Raw genomic sequence first — 17,430 nt, 5'->3', positions numbered from 1 at the left:
CTCGTGGTCCAGGCACGCCCGTCTGCCACACCAACCCAGAACATTTGGCCATAACATCAAACATCACACTTGCATAACCAATATGTGTTGAATTTGAGTTTTATTCTTGCACAGGCAGGGTGGCTGTTGAATATGCATGGTACTGGGGCACTGAGGTGCATTAAAATCACAAACATTAAATTTCATATTAGTCGTGACTATTCCGAGTTAAGAGCAAACTGCGGAGAGTTGCTTTTGGTGCTGCATGTTTTAAAGCAAATCACAAGACTTGAATCTGGTTGGCATCATCAAAAAAAGCTGGAGATTATCTTAAATTTGATTTTGTATTCTGTGTTCTGTGTTCCTTTCCATCCTTGAATGTGTGGACATGTTCTGCTTATCACTGGCCTCATTGTGAACTTCAGGGTCAAAACTCCTCTGCAGCTCTTTTCAAATGTTGGAGGATGTTCACATAAATTCTTTAGTCAGGAAAGTTGACTAAGTAGACAATTGTTGTATAAATTTACGAAGCTGCTGCTGCCACAAAGACTGTGTTTTTTTTTTTACTGTTCTTTAATTAATCAAATGATATATAAGGTGTTAATTATTGATAAATTCATAAATACTACAAACTCTCTCTGGAATAATATGCTTTCAGCTCCATCCTTATCTTTTTTCTTGTGAATTACACCAGGCTCTGTTTGGCTTCTTACTGGCGAGGAATGAACACAATAGCTCTCTGTTGGAACCAACCTTGAATTTGGCTCAGTTTGTACAATAACATGTTCTCTTAACAGCTGTATTTTCACCTACCAAGGACTCTATGTTTCCATTCAATGTTATTTAATGTTTAATTTGACTTCCCCCTCAGCAAAAGATGTATAAAAAATGACTATCATCTAACAGTGACCAGTTATAGGCCAACATTATTAGTAAATGAATGACAGTGTATTATGTTCATAATAAATTCAGGACAGTCAGTGTAATTTGTTTAGAGAGCTGGACTCAATGTTGCAGAGATTAGTCTTTTAAAACAAAGGCTTGATCACACTGATGATAACGGCTCCTTTGTTTTTGCTATAATTAGGAAAAAAATGGCATGAAAGATATTTATTCATTATATTTCATCATTTATTTATAGTTTTTTGGTTGATTGACAGTAGACCACATTGTTGTTATTGAACTTTTTTTTATATATTAAAATACATATATTGCCAAATAATTCTGTGTTCAAAGCACAGGTTTAGAGTCTTCTCTTTTTTTTGCTGGAGGTATTAGAGGTAACAAAGGATGCTGTTGAACATTATCTCCTCTCTCCAGCAATGATCTCCTCCAGCATTTTGTGTGTGTGTGTTTCCACGCTCCACAGGTGTCGACCAATGGGGAGATCTCTGTTATCTCTGGCGCCCCCACGGACTGTGACTGTAAGATAGACCCCAACTGTGACTGCTTCTCTGGTGGGTCATGCAGGACAAACACACACACACACACACACCCACCCACACACACACACACACACACACACACACACACACACACACACACACACACACACACACACACATATCTCACCGCTCGTTATGTGAGAGCAGGATTATGTAATGTGAGGGTATGAGATTAGCTGTGTTAGGATTACAGTCCTGGAACAACATTTAATGCACTTACGTGATAATTATTTGAGATGAAATCGCACTTGGCCTGGCTCTGATGTATATTTGAAGGCAGCAAAACAGAAACGTTTTAAAAGCTTTACATGAATTGAAATAGTCAGTGTGTTGTATATTAAGTGATAAAAGCTTCCTGCCTGTGAGTCCCTGCTGGCCAATGATTTTATTAGCAGAGCTTGAGGAAAAGTGTCTCTCTTTTTCCTGCTCAGTTTCCGTCTCCTTTCATTCTGTCTGAATAATTTAAATAGGATGGAGGTTTCATCTCTAAGCAGGGCTATTTTGACTCTCCTTGAAAAAGAATAATAATGACATTTATGTAAATTGTGGCTGGGCATGCAGACAATAAATAACCATCTCTGGTGTCACAACTGCTAAGTTGATGAATGCAATTTGACTTTGTGAGTGTGTTGGTTTTGTAGAAAGTTTAAAATGCATTTGTGTTAGCAGGTCTTCACTGTGAAGTTCTTTCTGAGCAACAAAAAAAAAACTTCCAGCTAAATGTCAGCGGGAACAACATGGAGAGAAAATCTTTCAAGTCCATTCATATAACAGCTGGCGAAAGAAGAGCTCTCATCTGGCCACCGAAGGTTTTAACTGGCTGGTGTATCATAGCAGGGGCACCTGAAGAGTTATAAAGGGAAGAAGGAAAGGGCCAAACAAATAAGCAGATGTTCTTTTGACAGTTAGGCCATGCTTTCATTGTAAGTGTCAGAGGGGGTGATTCTATCATTTAATTCTGCTCAAAAAATCGTTTTTTCCGGTTGAAAATGGAGCAAAGTGACTCTTGCCAGCCACACGCCAATGGGCTGTAACCATTCCTTTTTCTTGTGTTGTACTTTGCATATTTTCAATCATGTCTTGCTGTTAACAGATGATTACTCTCTTCAGAGGCTTTCCGTTTCCATCCCTTCGCCATAAACACTCACACAGCCGCTTTGAACACGCATGCATACGTGTATGTGTGAGCGCGCTCCCGCAAACACAAGCAGACACGATCGTGTGCACACACCCGTACTAAAGAAAACAACATGCACGGACAGAAAGTGCATGCTGTCAGGAAATAAACTGCCATCCTGCTGTCTGCACAGACCCATCAGAGGCCCGGGGCCTACTGCTGACAGCATCTAAAGGGCTTCGCCCGCCTGTTATCCTGCTGCGCTACCAAAGACATCTGAATGCATTCAATCACCCACTACCACTGTCTGATAAGGCTGAGGTCACTATCAAGGTGGTTATATCTACTCCATCAGAAAGCTACAGTATCCCAACAAGTCCATGTCCTGGACTAAACTGATAAACACTGCAGCACCATGGGATCTTCATACTCTGCAAAGCCTGTGTGTTCTTGTCGTGACCTCTCTCTTTTATTCTAAAGAATGACTTGTCAGGGTGTCTTCACTCGTGCTGTTCTCTTGATTAAGTGTCTGCCATCACTGAAATAATGTCTGCTTTTGTGCTATCAGGAGATGGAGGCTACGCCCGTGATGCTCGACTCAAAGCCCCCTCCTCTCTGGCCGTCGCCCCCAACGGAACGTTGTATATTGCTGATCTGGGAAACATCCGGATCAGAGCTGTCAGCCTCAACCAGCCTCAGCCCAACCCAACCGGACTGGTGGAGATCAGCTCCCCACTGGACCAGGAGCTCTATCTCTTCAGCCAGGTACACAGTGCCTAAGCTTTGTCTAAAGTCTGTATTTGCATGTTAAATGTCAGCTTGTGAGCTATTATCTCACTTCAGGTCAAAGAAACGCTGAAGACTTTGTGGAAAAAACATTAGTGACACGATATCATAATAATTATTGCAGTTCATAAGATCAGATTTTCACAGTGTTTTCTAAAGATTTAAAGCAAGTTGAGCTTGACAGCCTGCTTATAGATTAGTGGCTAATACATATTTATGACTATTTACTGCCTGGTGTAATGCAGAGCACTGAGTAACCAAACTGACACATATTGACATATTGAATATGAGTCATTTAGTGTAAAGAATAAATGGGGTAATGTGGAATGTGCTTCACATATCAGATTGAACATTATACTAATTAAATTAGATAACCCTGTTTTAACCTCCCAAATAAACAAAAATGTCACTGTATTAATATGACAGTCATGACACTGGTCTCTGAATAATTTTAAATGTACAACTACTTCAATCATTTATTCTACACGTTTGCCATACACACATTCACAGTGTGATAAAACGCTCCTATATGCAGCACTTTTTCTTTGACGTGTCTATCATTCCTATCCTCACACTGCACGCACAGCCGCCAGGGGCAATTTGAGGTTAAGTGTCTTGCCCAGGGACACATCGGCATGCGTTCCTCCGCATGCAGACATGTAGAGCCATAAATCGAAAAACCCAGCCCTGAGTCTTCTGAATCAGGAGACTTAGTGCTGTAAAGTCATTTGTGCAGGTTGAATTCAGAGCAAAGCACGACCAAAGAAAAAGTAATAATGATATAATGAACTAGGAGAGACAGGTTAGTTACAGGTTTATTAATAGTAGTTCCAACGTGATCCTGATCACTTTCTCTTTCTCTCTGTGACAGAACGGCTCGCACATGTTCACCAAACACCTGATCACTGGCCACCACCTGTACAACTTCTCTTACGGCACAGACGGTCAGCTGTCTGGCCTGACGTGCCGCAACGGCCATGGGCTCCAGGTGAGGAGAGACGCTCATGGAGTGCCTCTCTGGCTGGCGCTACCTGGTGGACAGGTGTACTGGCTGTCTCTTAGCAACAGTGGAACACTGAGGAAGGTGTCAGCCCAAGGCCATGACATCGCCCACATCACTTGCCATGGCAACACAGGTCTCCTAGCAACCAAGAGTGATGAGAACAGTTGGACCACTGTTTATGAGTGAGTTGAGAGTTGTTGCTTTTTCGTCTGCTTATTGTTCTTCTGTGTTTTTTTTATTTATTTTCTACCTTTCTGTTCTTCTATTTCTTTGATCTGAGCTCTGTTAATTGCCTCTGAGTGTCTGCGTGGATATGGGATGACATGTGCTGTATGTGCATGTGTATGAACGTGAATGTGGTATGACATGTCAGTGCCATCTGGTGGTAACAACAGTATCACCTCTGCTGCAGAAAAGGGTGAGACTTTTTTTTCAGGTTTTTGCTGACTGATATGCTAAAAGAGGCTTCTGCACACTTTGATCAGAGACATTTAGTGTTGCACACAGTACACACACAAGTACACATCTGTCTGAATTATTCACCACTACCTATCCAGTCTCTGAGTCAAATTCCACAGCTGGATAATTACACTTATAAATCACAGTTGACAGTTGTGTTGATGTTTTTGTACGAGGGGAAAACAAAGTGATAATAAGTGTGTGTGCCTGCCTGCGTGTGTGTGTGTGTGTGTGTGTGTGTGTGTGTGTGTGTGTGTGTGTGTGTGTGTGTGTGTGTGTGTGTGTGTGTGTGTGTGTGTGTGTGTGCATCTGAGTTTATTTATCCGGGAGTGACAGTTAACTGTGTGTTTGTGTGCTGCTATATCATCGTCCCTGTGTTTATTCTCCAAGGTACAACAGCGAGGGCCGTGTGACCAACATCACCCTCCCCACGGGTGAGGTGAGTGGTTTCCATGGCAACCTGGAGCGCTGGTCTCGGGTGGAGGTTGAGGCATCTAACCGTGAAAACTTTATCACCAGCACCAACCTTTCTGCCAGTGACACCATCTACACCTTCAGACAAGGTAGAGCACCATGCTGCATGTTTCCCTTGCCACATAAGTCAGTAGGAACAATGACACTGTTGATGACAGATTACAGCCTTACCACAGTGCATCTGCCCCCAACTACCTGACCATGCTGCATAGCAGTTTATGACTCATCTGGGGGGGCTAAACCGTAGGCAGCACTGAGATGTATAATGAGGGCAGATTGTAAGGTTATAGTGATATTTAAACATTTATGACTGACAAACTGCAATAACGCGACTGTTATTCTGTCCGGGTCGGACGCTCCGGCCTGCTTTTTACTTTTCCACGCTGCACTGGATGCATATGCAGGAGAAAAAAAAGTGTTTCATCGATTTCTATAAATAATTCACACATATACGTCTGATATGCCCTCTTATACACACGCAGGATAATTGGCAGCAAATCAAAAGTGCCGTTTTATTTATTTATTTCTTATTTATTTACAAAAGGGGAGATGGATCAGACTGCCTTGTGGAAAATTTTAAATGACCACATGAAAAAAAATGGAAAAGAGGGCAGAGATGATAGGAGGAGAAAATGAGAGTGGAGTGGAGAAGCCGCTCGTGGGAGCGGTTTCTTCTCATGTCATCCCTTTAATTGCTTTCTAGCAGTTGTCACAATGACAGGACTGCAGGGAGAGAAAAGCTGCTTCAACACACATAAATACCCTTGCACGCATGTACACAGTGCCACAGTATGACAGTGCTGCCAGGGAAGAGTTGAAATGACCCTCTATAATATAGTCTATTCTTGCCTCAGAGGCAACAATAACCACAAGTATAGGACAAGGTTTGACAGTGGTGAAGGTAATATAAGTTAATATCCAGTTTATTAAGCTGTGTTAAATTTTATGATTAAACTATATTTTTATGGTTATTTTGTGCCATTTTTGCTTCAATAATTACATTTCACAAAAGGAAAAGGCATAAATGAAAAGGAGATTTCACTTTGACATTCTGTATAAAATGTTAACTCAAAGTGATGTTGAAATGAAAGAATGGCTTCAGAGAAACCTTTGCAATCTTGCAATGTGTGAAAAACCACCGCTCTATACCCATGCTTTTATCTCTCTCTCTCTATGTCTGTCGGTTTCTCTCTCTCACACTTTCTGTGTCCTTCTCTGCATTTTTGAACAGATTACATTTTCTAAAGATACAATAGGAGCAGGAAATAGTGTTAAGGGTGGAATCGGGGGGGGGGGGGGCATCACTTTTTATGATTTATGCAATTAATCCAAATAAAACATAATGTACAAAAAGCCAGACATGTATTCATTGCATTCAGGTCATTTGCTGTAGTTTCTCAAGGCTGTTTTTGAGAGACAGTGGCTGATGTTTGCTTTCACACTTTTCTCATCTGCCGTTGCATATTTGCATCATTGTGTGAGTGTGTGGTTTTGTGCACGTTTCTGGGTGTGTATGTGTGTGTGTACATCTCTGAAGGTGTGTTAACTCACTCATGGCGTTATGCTCGACCCCCAGACCACGCTCAGAGTTCGTACAGAGTCAGCGCTGATGGCTCGTTTCTTGTGTCACTGGCAAACGGGATGGAGCTGTCACTCAGCACGGAGCCCCTCCTCCCCGGTGGCGTCGGAGGAGGACTCAGCCCCACGGCCAGCCGCTGTAACATCAGCCTGCCAGGAGACCACGCCCCCAGCCTGATAGAGTGGCGGCAGAGGAAAGAGCAGAGCAAGACTAACTACAGCACTTATGAACGCAGGCTCAGGGTAAAACATTTGAAAAATATTATCATCTCAATCCAGCATATGTAAAAATAATAATATTAATAAAGAAAATTCAAATACCAAATTGAAACCCGTGTCAATAGGTCAACTTGCATCACAGCAATCACACTTCTTAGAAGTCTGCTGCATTAAGAACCTTTTTGTGGAAACTGACTTTTAAAAAACAAAACCCGACAAAAAAAGTGTCACCTTACAGTGCACTGGCCTACGTCAATCCTATGAGTCAAATTGTGCAGCAGTTACACAACATGTTAGCTGTTTTTTTAGTGATTAATGATGTTGCTGTTAGCTGTTGTTTCCACAAATCACACAATGACTGCAACACCTCTCTCTTTTCTCACAGCACACAGTGCGTGTCAGAGAAACAGAATATTTCATAAGAATAAGATGTTTTATCTGGTGTGGGCTAATTAATTAGGCCTTGCTGAAATTTCTCGTTATTATGCAGACCTGGCTTGCTCTAAATGTCACAATTAATTTATCTAAACTAATGAAATCTCTGCTTGTCTCTTCATGCCACTCCATTTATATTTGCATGTCTGTGGCCTTATTTAGAATTTATGGTGATTACAAAACAGCACATGCACAAGCTGACATTTTACTGTTTTTCCTTCCAGGCACACAACAGGAACCTGCTGTCCATTGACTTTGATCAGAGCACTAGAGTAGGAAAGATCTACGACGACCACAGGAAGTTCACTCTCCATATCCAGTATGACCAACTGGGCCGGCCTGTGGTGTGGTCTCCCAGCAGCAAGTACACTGAAGTCAATATCAGCTACTCTGGTGGAGGACTGTTGTCGTCCATTCACAGGGGAGAGTGGTCTGAACGGCTGGAGTATGAGAACGACAGGGTGGTGTCCAGAGCCTGGGTCAATGGGAAGATCTGGAGCTACACATACGCAGACAGAGTAAGAGCAGTACAACATGTGATTGACAGGTTCTTGTGGTATAATATTGACGTTTGTTCAACACATTTTGTCTTCGCTGATCGAAGAAAGTTCTTCTTGTGTTTGCCACTCACAGGTTATCGCAGTTATACGAAACCAAAACTAAGACAGAACATTTGGACAGTTGTGGGAAATGACAGTAACAACCTGTACATTCAAATGATTTACACACTATCACACTATCAACCACAGGTGTAACATCTTCTTTTTTTGAGACATCCATTTTTGGTTTCTTTTTGAAGATCAGGGTTTTCTAATTGTAAATTACAGACTTTAAAAAAAGGAGATGTTTGACAGAACACAACATATTTACTGATTTAAAGTGTATTTAACAGTAAATTCTCACCATGCTTTTAAAAATGGTTAGAAAATGCACAGTACCTGTGATTTTTTTTTCTCATAAATGGGCCAAAGAACAAAAGATAATGTTCGTTTAAGTGTGTGCCAAAGCTGAAAGCTACCAGAAGTTGTAATTTCCGGACTTGAATTCATTAAAAATTTTAATGAAATGCTCTTCAGCCTGGAATATATTTAGTAACAGGAGTATTAAATGAGCTTATATTAGAGAAGCATTTTTTACCTTGATTAACTTGAGTTCAGACTTGTCCAATAGCTACAGTTCCACAGACACATTTTTAAAGTTTGTTTGAATAAAAGAGGCGAATAAACTGAAAACCTCAAGCTAACACCAAGGCTGCCTCTGACTTATTTGAATGCCTTTTTTTTCATGAAATGACATTGGAACACAATACAACAGAAAGAGAAAAGAAAATCTTATCAACCCACATAGCTGCAGTCTTTTAACGCAGCTGTGCGTCTGTCTGTGTCCTTTCAGTCCATCATGCTGCTCCTGCACAGCCAGCGGCGCTACGTCTTTGAATACGACCAAACAGACCGCCTGGTTGCCGTGACGATGCCCAGCATGGTGAAACACACTCTGCAGTCTCTCCTGTCCATTGGTTACTACAGAAATATTTACATGCCTCCCGACAGCCAAGCCTCCTTCGTGCAGGACTACGCCCTCGATGGGCGGCTGATGAGAATCCAGTACTTGGGAACAGGACGCAGTGTCATCTACAGGTATGACAGCGAACACAGGAACACAACTCATGGAGGCAATGCAGTGTGGCAGAGGTGACATTGCTAACACCGCTGCTTTGACTCGGGTGAAGCTTGGAGGCATGACGCTTCTTGGCACGAAACTCTCACACACACACACGAAAACATAACACAGATTTGTTTAATGAAGGCGCACTAATTAGCGGCTAATCTCAGAAGTGTAACAGCCCCGTTAGACCAAATCTAGCTGACACCAAAGTGTGCCAGACACGCCCAGCTGTCCTTTACAAATTGTCCTGATTGGACTAATGGGGGGGACACAGATTAAAGGTCAAAAAATGTTATCATCACGCTATGTCAGACAGCGCTGGTCTCATTTGGATGAAAGCTGGACGACCGATGTGAGCAGTGTTCTGGCATTAAACGGTTTTTTTAACACTACAATTATAAACGGCCCCTTTTCAAAAGGCTTGAACAGCCACAGCAGCTGCTCTTATTTTGATGAAATGCTTAAAGATGATGCAACAGCCCAAGGTGTTTTTTGTATTATTCATAAGGTATAACATGTGTACGCACACTGCAGATGTAATGTGTCTTGAACTGTGCAGTTTACCACTTTAGTCGGGATTTCTGTCAAAGCCAACTAATTTATCACCTGTGCAATAAATTGTTAATTCTACTGGTTTTTTTTCTTTCTCAGGTATACACCAGCAGCGCGGCTCTCTGAGGTGGTTTATGACTCCACCCTGGTGACCTTCACTTATGACGAGGCCTCTGGCACCGTCAAGACCATTCATCTCACCCATAACGGCTTCATAAGTTCCATACGCTACAGACAGACGGGTATGTGCACGCGTTCACTCGTGCCACAGGCACTTAAGGGACAAACAGCCACACATTTAAAATATTTACAATGTGCAATGAGTCATCTTCGAATGGATGATTTAAAAGCATCTATCTGAGCGCTGGATCGTTTTACGGGCATGACTCAAAGCGTTTGGACTGTGTCAGGTCTGCACCATCATACATCTTAAACCAGATTTGTTGAGTGCTGTCAAACTCTGTCTGGCTTTGAGTCAGCCTTGGTGCTATTTCATGTGACACAGAGACACACTGTTTATTGTGACATTAGGCCGAGCGTGTTCAACTGAAAGAGGCTGTGGTTTACCACAGCTGAAAATACAAGACCACCCCACAGGCTTCTGAGCTGCATTATATCTTCCTTAAATCTGCAACCATACTGATCAAAGTAAACAACTAAAGACATGTACATTTCAGCTTTTGTATGTTAGGGAGGTGTCTTTTCGTACCGTTTTGCTAACTCTTGTTTCCACATACATGTACATGTCTTTGTGAGAAAGGAAATAATTATAATTCACAGTTGTTTTACTTATGCGCCTGAATATTACTTGGTGAGACATAAAAATGTGGTAAGAAACGAAAGAGAAAGGTGGGGCTGCCATTTGAAGTTAAGAGAAAAAAAAGATTCACACAAAACAAAGAGTTGAAAATCAAGGCACTCTTGTTTTGAAAATGTAAAAAAGCCTTTATTTGTATGGTTAATGCATGACAATTTAACTCATTGCAGCAAATGCAAGTGTTCATCAGGGTTCATCAGACACTTTTGATTCAGAGATGATTAAAGTTTTACCCAGTAAGCGAATGATCTGAGCCTCATTGTTAAAGGTGCCATATGTAAGAATGTGGCCAAAAACGGTTACTACATTCAAATTCAAAATACTGAGGTCTTTTAGGTTTCGTTTTCTGGCGTTACTGGCAACATGTGGTTGCTCGGCAGCTGAGACTTTACTGACTGCAATTATTGGTAGAAGGCGCCACATGCCAAAGCATGATTTCAAAACATAAACATGATTTGCGGTCTGCAAAATATTTTTTTTAATGCAAATATTTTGGCTGTACTGTTGTTGTTGGTTAGTTCAGTTTGTTATATGAACATTACAACACTGAGTCTCTGTGACATATTAGGAGGATTTTATGGGCAGTTGCTTTAGATTTATTACATAATGCACCTTTAAGTACATATAACCAATTCCTTCAAGTTACCGTCTTTCCATGGTGGTTGAGAGCACTTTCATCACTGCTGCTGATTTACTTCACGTAACATTATGATTGGCTCACTGTGATCAGATGTCACAGCTGTGTATGTGTGTGTGTGTGTGTGTGTGTGTGTGTGTGTGTGTGTGTGTGTGTGTGTGTTTATCACTTTGCCCTCACAATGAATAGACTCTCACCTTCCTTTAACTGATCTTATTTCAGCAGAACAAAATGAGCCATTGAGAGAGGAGAGATAGTGGTAATTGTGCCTTGAGATGAGACAAGGAAAAGTAAGGGTCCAAAAAACGGAGAGACAGGGATATAGAAACGTAAACAATGGAAAAAAAGGAACAGAGACGAAGGGGGGAAAGATGACAGCTTGGGGAATTGACAGCTAGAGAAGCGAGACGGACACACTGCAAGTTCCCTAGGGCGGTAGAAAATCTCTGCACTGTCGCTGCTTTTTGCTATTTTCCCATTAGGCCAGGTCTAGAATCAACATTCCACAGGAAATAAAAATAGAAGATGTAATGCTGATCCAGCTCTCTACAGTCTCCAAAGCCAGACACTCAGTCATTTTAACTACAATCAGAGTCATCTCAAATAGCACCGTAATGGTGTTTCATTAGCAGGCCTCTTTCCAAATGGAGGGTGAGCTGCAGCAGCTCGCAGCAGAGGTGATGAATGGTGTTGTTAATGTTGATGTTCTGACATTAAGAAGCAGTTTGGCCTATCATTGCTATTGTTTTTAGATTTCATTATGTCTCCATAATAAAGGTCACCATTGGAAATGCCACAGAGGTGTGGGAATAGTTAAGATTGAACAGACTGCACTGCATGTGTCTGTGTTAATGATGTTGAATTAGTCCTTGATTTGAATTAATTAGGCAGGCTGGTAGGGGTAGCCCAACGGCCAACTGTAAGTGCTTTGTGCGTGAGCATTATGTAAACAGTGCACACAGGCTAATGTGTATAATCCAAACTTAAATACCCTTGTTTTTTCTTCTCTGGATAGGTCCTTTGACAAGCCGCCAGATCTTCCGCTTCAGTGAGGAAGGTTTGGTCAACGCCAGGTTCGACTACAGCTACAACAACTTCAGAGTGACAAGCATGCAGGCAGTCATCAATGAGACCCCTCTGCCTATTGATCTGTACCGTTACGTGGACGTATCAGGAAGAGTTGAGCAGTTTGGAAAGTTTAGCGTCATTTTCTACGACCTCAACCAGGTGGGCATGTTACTCAAAATAACAAAACCTGTGAAACTGCAATGTTTCTAACAGTCTCGGTTTCATGTGTGGTACTTCGACGTCATCACGACAAGCAGTCGTTCTTCTGTGGTCTGATTAAAAAAAAAAAAAAGAGACTCAACAACAGTCTCGTATTTTTGTCTGACATTAATTGAGATTGCAATGGAGCTATAGAGATGTTTAATATTGAATTTAGATTTGACTCCAATATTGAATAAATAGGTAAATGTCAGCAGACACAGCTCAGCAGAAGGTATTTTTGCTTCTGCTCAGAAATAAAAAAATCCAGATATAACTGTTCATGCAGCACTTCAGTTTGACTTTAGGTGTGTGTGTGTGTTTAGGTGAGCACATGACTAACCTGTTGCCTGCCGTCTTCTAGGTGATCACCACCCACCTGATGAAGCACACCAAGGTATTTAACTCCTATGGTCAGGTGGTCGAGGTCCAGTATGAGATCCTCAAGTCCATCGCTTACTGGATGACCATCCAGTATGACTCTGCAGGGCGCACCACCACCTGTGACATCAGGGTGGGTGTGGACAGCAACGTGACCCGCTACACTTATGAGTATGACGCAGACAGCCAGCTGCAGAGTGCGTCTGTCAATGAGCGGCCTCAGTGGCGCTACAGCTACGACCTAAATGGGAACATCAACCTGCTCAGCCATGGGACCAGTGCAAGGTAAATAATAACATAACTATGTGTAACAAATGCCAACATTCACGCCTTTGTCAACAATGCTGATTAAGCTCCACATGATTCTATATTTTCCAGTATAGCAGTGTTTAGATCACATGTAACATTCCCACTGCACACAGGAAGGGATATGTTTTATCTCAGAAGAACAATATTGTGCCAGTAAAGCGAGACAGTTGGAAAATGTACGCAGTTTGTCGGAATAACTGTGCTGCGTACACTCAGATTCAAATGGACACTCAGTTATACTGTATACATATTGCACTTCACACTGTACTTTACATTAGCCCCACGCAATAAACACTTTTGCTTTAACAGTTGAGTAAAAGATGCAGTTTCGCTGTTTTACAATAGTATTTCTCTGTTTGTATCTGTCAATCAACCAAATACTTTAAAAATAGATACAGTCATTTTATTAAATTACACACAGGACTCTCAGTGAATCAGACGGCCAAGTAAAAGTGTCTTTTATTATCCCCTCATATTAATGTTATATTCAAAAATAAGGAAACAAAAGAACAATATACATTTTTATCTTTCAAACCTGTTCAGTGCTAATTACTTAATACTAATCATTATCATAATGTTATGTTAACAGTATAAAGTGTGGTATACATGTATTATTATCATGTTATGTTGTTGATAGTGTTAATGTCAGACATAAGTGCACAGAAATGATATGTAAGTTTCTGTCCCTAATTCCAGGCTGACCCCACTGCGCTACGACCAAAGAGACCGCATCACACACCTCGGCGAGTTACAGTACAGCGTGGATGACGATGGCTTCCTGCGCCAGCGAGCAAATGACCTCTTCGACTACAACTCAAACGGCTTGCTGACCCGCGTCTTTAACCGAGTGACGGAGCGCACCGTTCTGTACCGCTATGACGGCCTGGGTCGCCGCGTGGCCGCCAAGAGCAGCCAGGGCGAGCAGCTGCAGTTCTTTTACGCTGACCTGTCGAACCCCACCAGGGTCAGCCACTTGTACAACCACAGCAGCAATCTGATCACATCACTGTACTACGACCTCCAGGGCCATCTCATTGCTATGGAGCTGAGCAGTGGAGAGGAGTACTACGTCGCCTGCGACAGCGTGGGGAGTCCAAGAGCAGTTTTCTCCAGCAAGGGCCGATTGGTCAAAGAGATTTTCTACACCCCCTACGGAGAGGTTTATCAGGACACCAACCCTGACTTCCAGCTTGTTATCGGCTTCCACGGAGGCTTGTATGATCCTCTCACACGACTGGTTCATTTGGGCAGGCGGGATTATGACACATTGGCTGGCCGTTGGACTTCACCGAATCACGAACTGTGGGGCGAGCTGAGCAAAGAACCGAAGCCGTTCAACTTGTACGCCTTCAAAAATAACTGTCCAGTCGGAAGAGTGGAGGAGGTGACACACTTTACCACGGGTGAGCTTCACACATGTTCGCACACACAATGCAGCTTTCTCTCGGATTCAGGCTGATGTTTGTCTCAGCAACAACACCTACTCCCACACAAACAAACATACACAAGGAACATCTGCCATAAAGAGAGAGTGAACGGGGCCCATAGCTAACCACAGGTAAGTTGTGTTGCAAAGAGAAAAAGATGTGACAGACAGAATGTACTGGCACCACAAAGGACAGCTATGTCTGTGATCATCTTGTTTTTTTTAACACAGGCTTGTTATGTTTTGTTCCCTCTGTCTGTCAAGAACATATTGTTTCCCCAAGAGACAAAAAGAAGCTCAGGCAAAGCGAGAGACAGAGATGGAATCACAGAGTCAGAGGATGAATGTAGGATGTAGGCGGGGGTGTATGTCCTTCTGGTTAATGGAACATTCATTTGACCTGTCACGTTTCTCTGCACCACTGTTGTTTGTTACAGAAAGAATCTATTTGTGCAGGAAACACCGTCCGCCCCATCTCTGCTGTGTATTATGCTCAAATATTGTTTGATTTCCTGTACAAGGTGTTGTTTCTGTGGCCTTATGACTTTTTCTTTGCTTCCAGGTATAAACATTAGATTGTAACATTCTCCCTCTATGCAATCTTCTGTGTTTGTGTGTACAGATATTGGTAGCTGGCTGCAGCTATTTGGTTTCCAGCTCCATAATGTGGTTCCAGGCTTCCCAAAGCCCGAGGTGGGCCGCATGGAACAAACATATGAACTCATGAAGACACAGACCAGGACCCAGGACTGGGACTCCAGCAAGGTGCAACTTCATAACATTAAAAACCTCAGTTACAAGATTTTTTCTTCAGTAAATAAAGTAGTATATCTTTCAGTAAAATAAATCCTCAGAATTTTTTATCCTATTATCCTAGACAATTGAGTTTTATTTACTCATTAAAAATTCAAGTGTGTACACATATAATAGATAAAAATATTATTTTGAGATTTATTTAGAGAGACCCACCAGTCATATCATACCATGCTTGCTGTTATCTGTCTTAGATGAGGCTGTTGTTATAGCTCATATAGCTATGGGTAGAGCGAGTCGTCTTTCAACGTGAAGGTTGTGGGTTATATGTCCTTGAGCAAGACATTTAACCCTACGTTACTGATGCCAAATGATAGAAAAACCCTAACCTAACTAAGATGAATGAATGGTCATCAAGACTAGAAAATCACTATAAATGCAGACCATTTACCTTTTTGTTTTGTTTGTACCTTGAACATGTCATGTATTTTTCTCAGGTGACTCTGGGGATCCAGTGTGAGCTGCGGCGGCAGCTGAGGAGCTTCATTTCTCTGGACAGGTTACCTCTGGTGTCAGAGCCTGTCGGCTCCACTTGCCACAGACCGACGCGCCCTCCTCCCTTCGGTTCCAGACCGTCTCTGCTGGGCCCCAGTATCCGATTTGCCGTCTCCCACGGCCGAGTCAGTGCTGAAGTTATCGGCGTAGCCAGCGAGGACAGCCGCCGCGTGGCAGCCATTTTAAACGGTGCTGTCCACCTGAGTGGGCTGAGCTTCACTGTGCAAGGCTGCGACACCCACCACTTCCTCCAGTCCCGGCCTATCGAAGATGACCTCGCCCTGGGGTTGGGCGTCGGCGGCCGCGTCCTAGAGAACGGCGTGAACGTGAGCGTGTCGCAGATGAGTGCCACGGTGAACGGCAGGACTCGACGATTCGCTGATATCACTCTTCAGCAGGGGGCGCTGTGTCTGTGCGTGCGCTACGGCGGAAACGAGGAGGAGGAGAGGGCACGGGTGAAGGAGGAGGCGAGGAAGAGAGCGGTGGAGGGGGCATGGGAGAAGGAGAAGAAGAGGGTGGATTTGGGAGATGCAGGGAGCAGGGTGTGGAGCGACGCAGAGAAGCAGCAGCTGCTTTCAGTAGGACGTGTTCAGGGTTACGACGGCTACTACTCCCTGCCTATAGAGCAGCAGCCGGAGCTGTCCGACTGCCCCTCCAACATCCACTTCATGACACTAAGCGAGGTGGGGGGCAGGTAACAGAGACACATGAGCAGCCCCTCACCCCACCAAAGACTGCCCGTTTCTACTCTACTCTGATTTGTTCTACTGTTTCTATACCGTATCAAAAGAAGACGACTACAAAGAAGAACAAGAAGATAGATTGGGGGGAAAAAAATGATTCCAAATGCCTTTAATTGTGACAAAATGATGGTATTTTATTATTACTGTCCAGTTTCTCCAATTTCTAACAGTGGCACAAGCAGTGTGGTTTGACTGTGGCTTTGCTTTTTTTGTATCCCAACTGGCCTAGGACTCACTGACTGACTTACTGACTGACTGTGTCTGTCATTTGCTGTCTCAACACTGTTCATCATTTTTGAACTGTTCAAGCTCACTGAAATGTAGAGGTAAAGACTTTTAGGATTGCTAGTGAAAAAATCCTCTTCATGACTCAAACCAAGAGCTCTCCGGTTGCCATTTGAGTTCCTACATGGTTTACCTCGGAAATACTGTCGTTTACATATTGTGTAAGAGAGGCCTTGTCGACTCTGACACTCCCCTTTAGAGAAGGAAACCTCGTGTGGTTTTCCACCTCTGGTGTGCTCCAACAGTAGTTTGTATGAGTGTGTATACTAAAATCAAGAATGTACATAGCCAGTGCTTTCACACTGAAAAAAGTGCTCAACTGGAAATTCTGTTGTTCATAAGTAAGTGTCAGTATTGTTAATCAATAGAAAAACAGTTACATTTTTGCAAAGAATTATACATGGCTATAGTAAATATTCTCGCTGAAAAATCTGACTTTATTGGGTTACAATGCTGATTAAAGTTATTATGTGTGAATTACCAGATTGTTCCCTGGGATTTCATAGCCACTGTCGCTTATTATTTCTCTCTCTCTGCCTCCTCACT

At 42.6% G+C, this 17,430-nt stretch overlaps 1 protein-coding gene across 1 annotated transcript in view; it reads left to right on the top strand.

The window, feature by feature from the left end:
- Positions 1 to 16,554, top strand: part of tenm1 (teneurin transmembrane protein 1) — a gene marked incomplete at both ends in the record, with an annotated part of 169,477 nt that extends 152,923 nt beyond the window's left edge. The window contains 13 exons of the mRNA XM_083891824.1: positions 1,349 to 1,436; positions 3,110 to 3,306; positions 4,199 to 4,512; positions 5,180 to 5,352; positions 6,840 to 7,084; positions 7,720 to 8,013; positions 8,888 to 9,132; positions 9,812 to 9,954; positions 12,182 to 12,393; positions 12,797 to 13,098; positions 13,819 to 14,525; positions 15,171 to 15,313; positions 15,799 to 16,554. Coding sequence (XP_083747950.1) covers positions 1,349 to 1,436; positions 3,110 to 3,306; positions 4,199 to 4,512; positions 5,180 to 5,352; positions 6,840 to 7,084; positions 7,720 to 8,013; positions 8,888 to 9,132; positions 9,812 to 9,954; positions 12,182 to 12,393; positions 12,797 to 13,098; positions 13,819 to 14,525; positions 15,171 to 15,313; positions 15,799 to 16,554 — 3,819 coding nt within the window. The remainder of the gene's footprint in view (positions 1 to 1,348; positions 1,437 to 3,109; positions 3,307 to 4,198; positions 4,513 to 5,179; positions 5,353 to 6,839; positions 7,085 to 7,719; positions 8,014 to 8,887; positions 9,133 to 9,811; positions 9,955 to 12,181; positions 12,394 to 12,796; positions 13,099 to 13,818; positions 14,526 to 15,170; positions 15,314 to 15,798) is intronic.
- Positions 16,555 to 17,430: the final 876 nt, after the last annotated feature.

The sequence above is a fragment of the Microchirus variegatus genome, assembly GCF_963457635.1.
Source record: "Microchirus variegatus genome assembly, chromosome: 6".
Taxonomy (NCBI): Eukaryota; Metazoa; Chordata; class Actinopteri; order Pleuronectiformes; family Soleidae; genus Microchirus; species Microchirus variegatus.
Note: the sequence above shows the minus strand (reverse complement) of the source record. Positions and strands in the feature narration are given on the sequence as shown.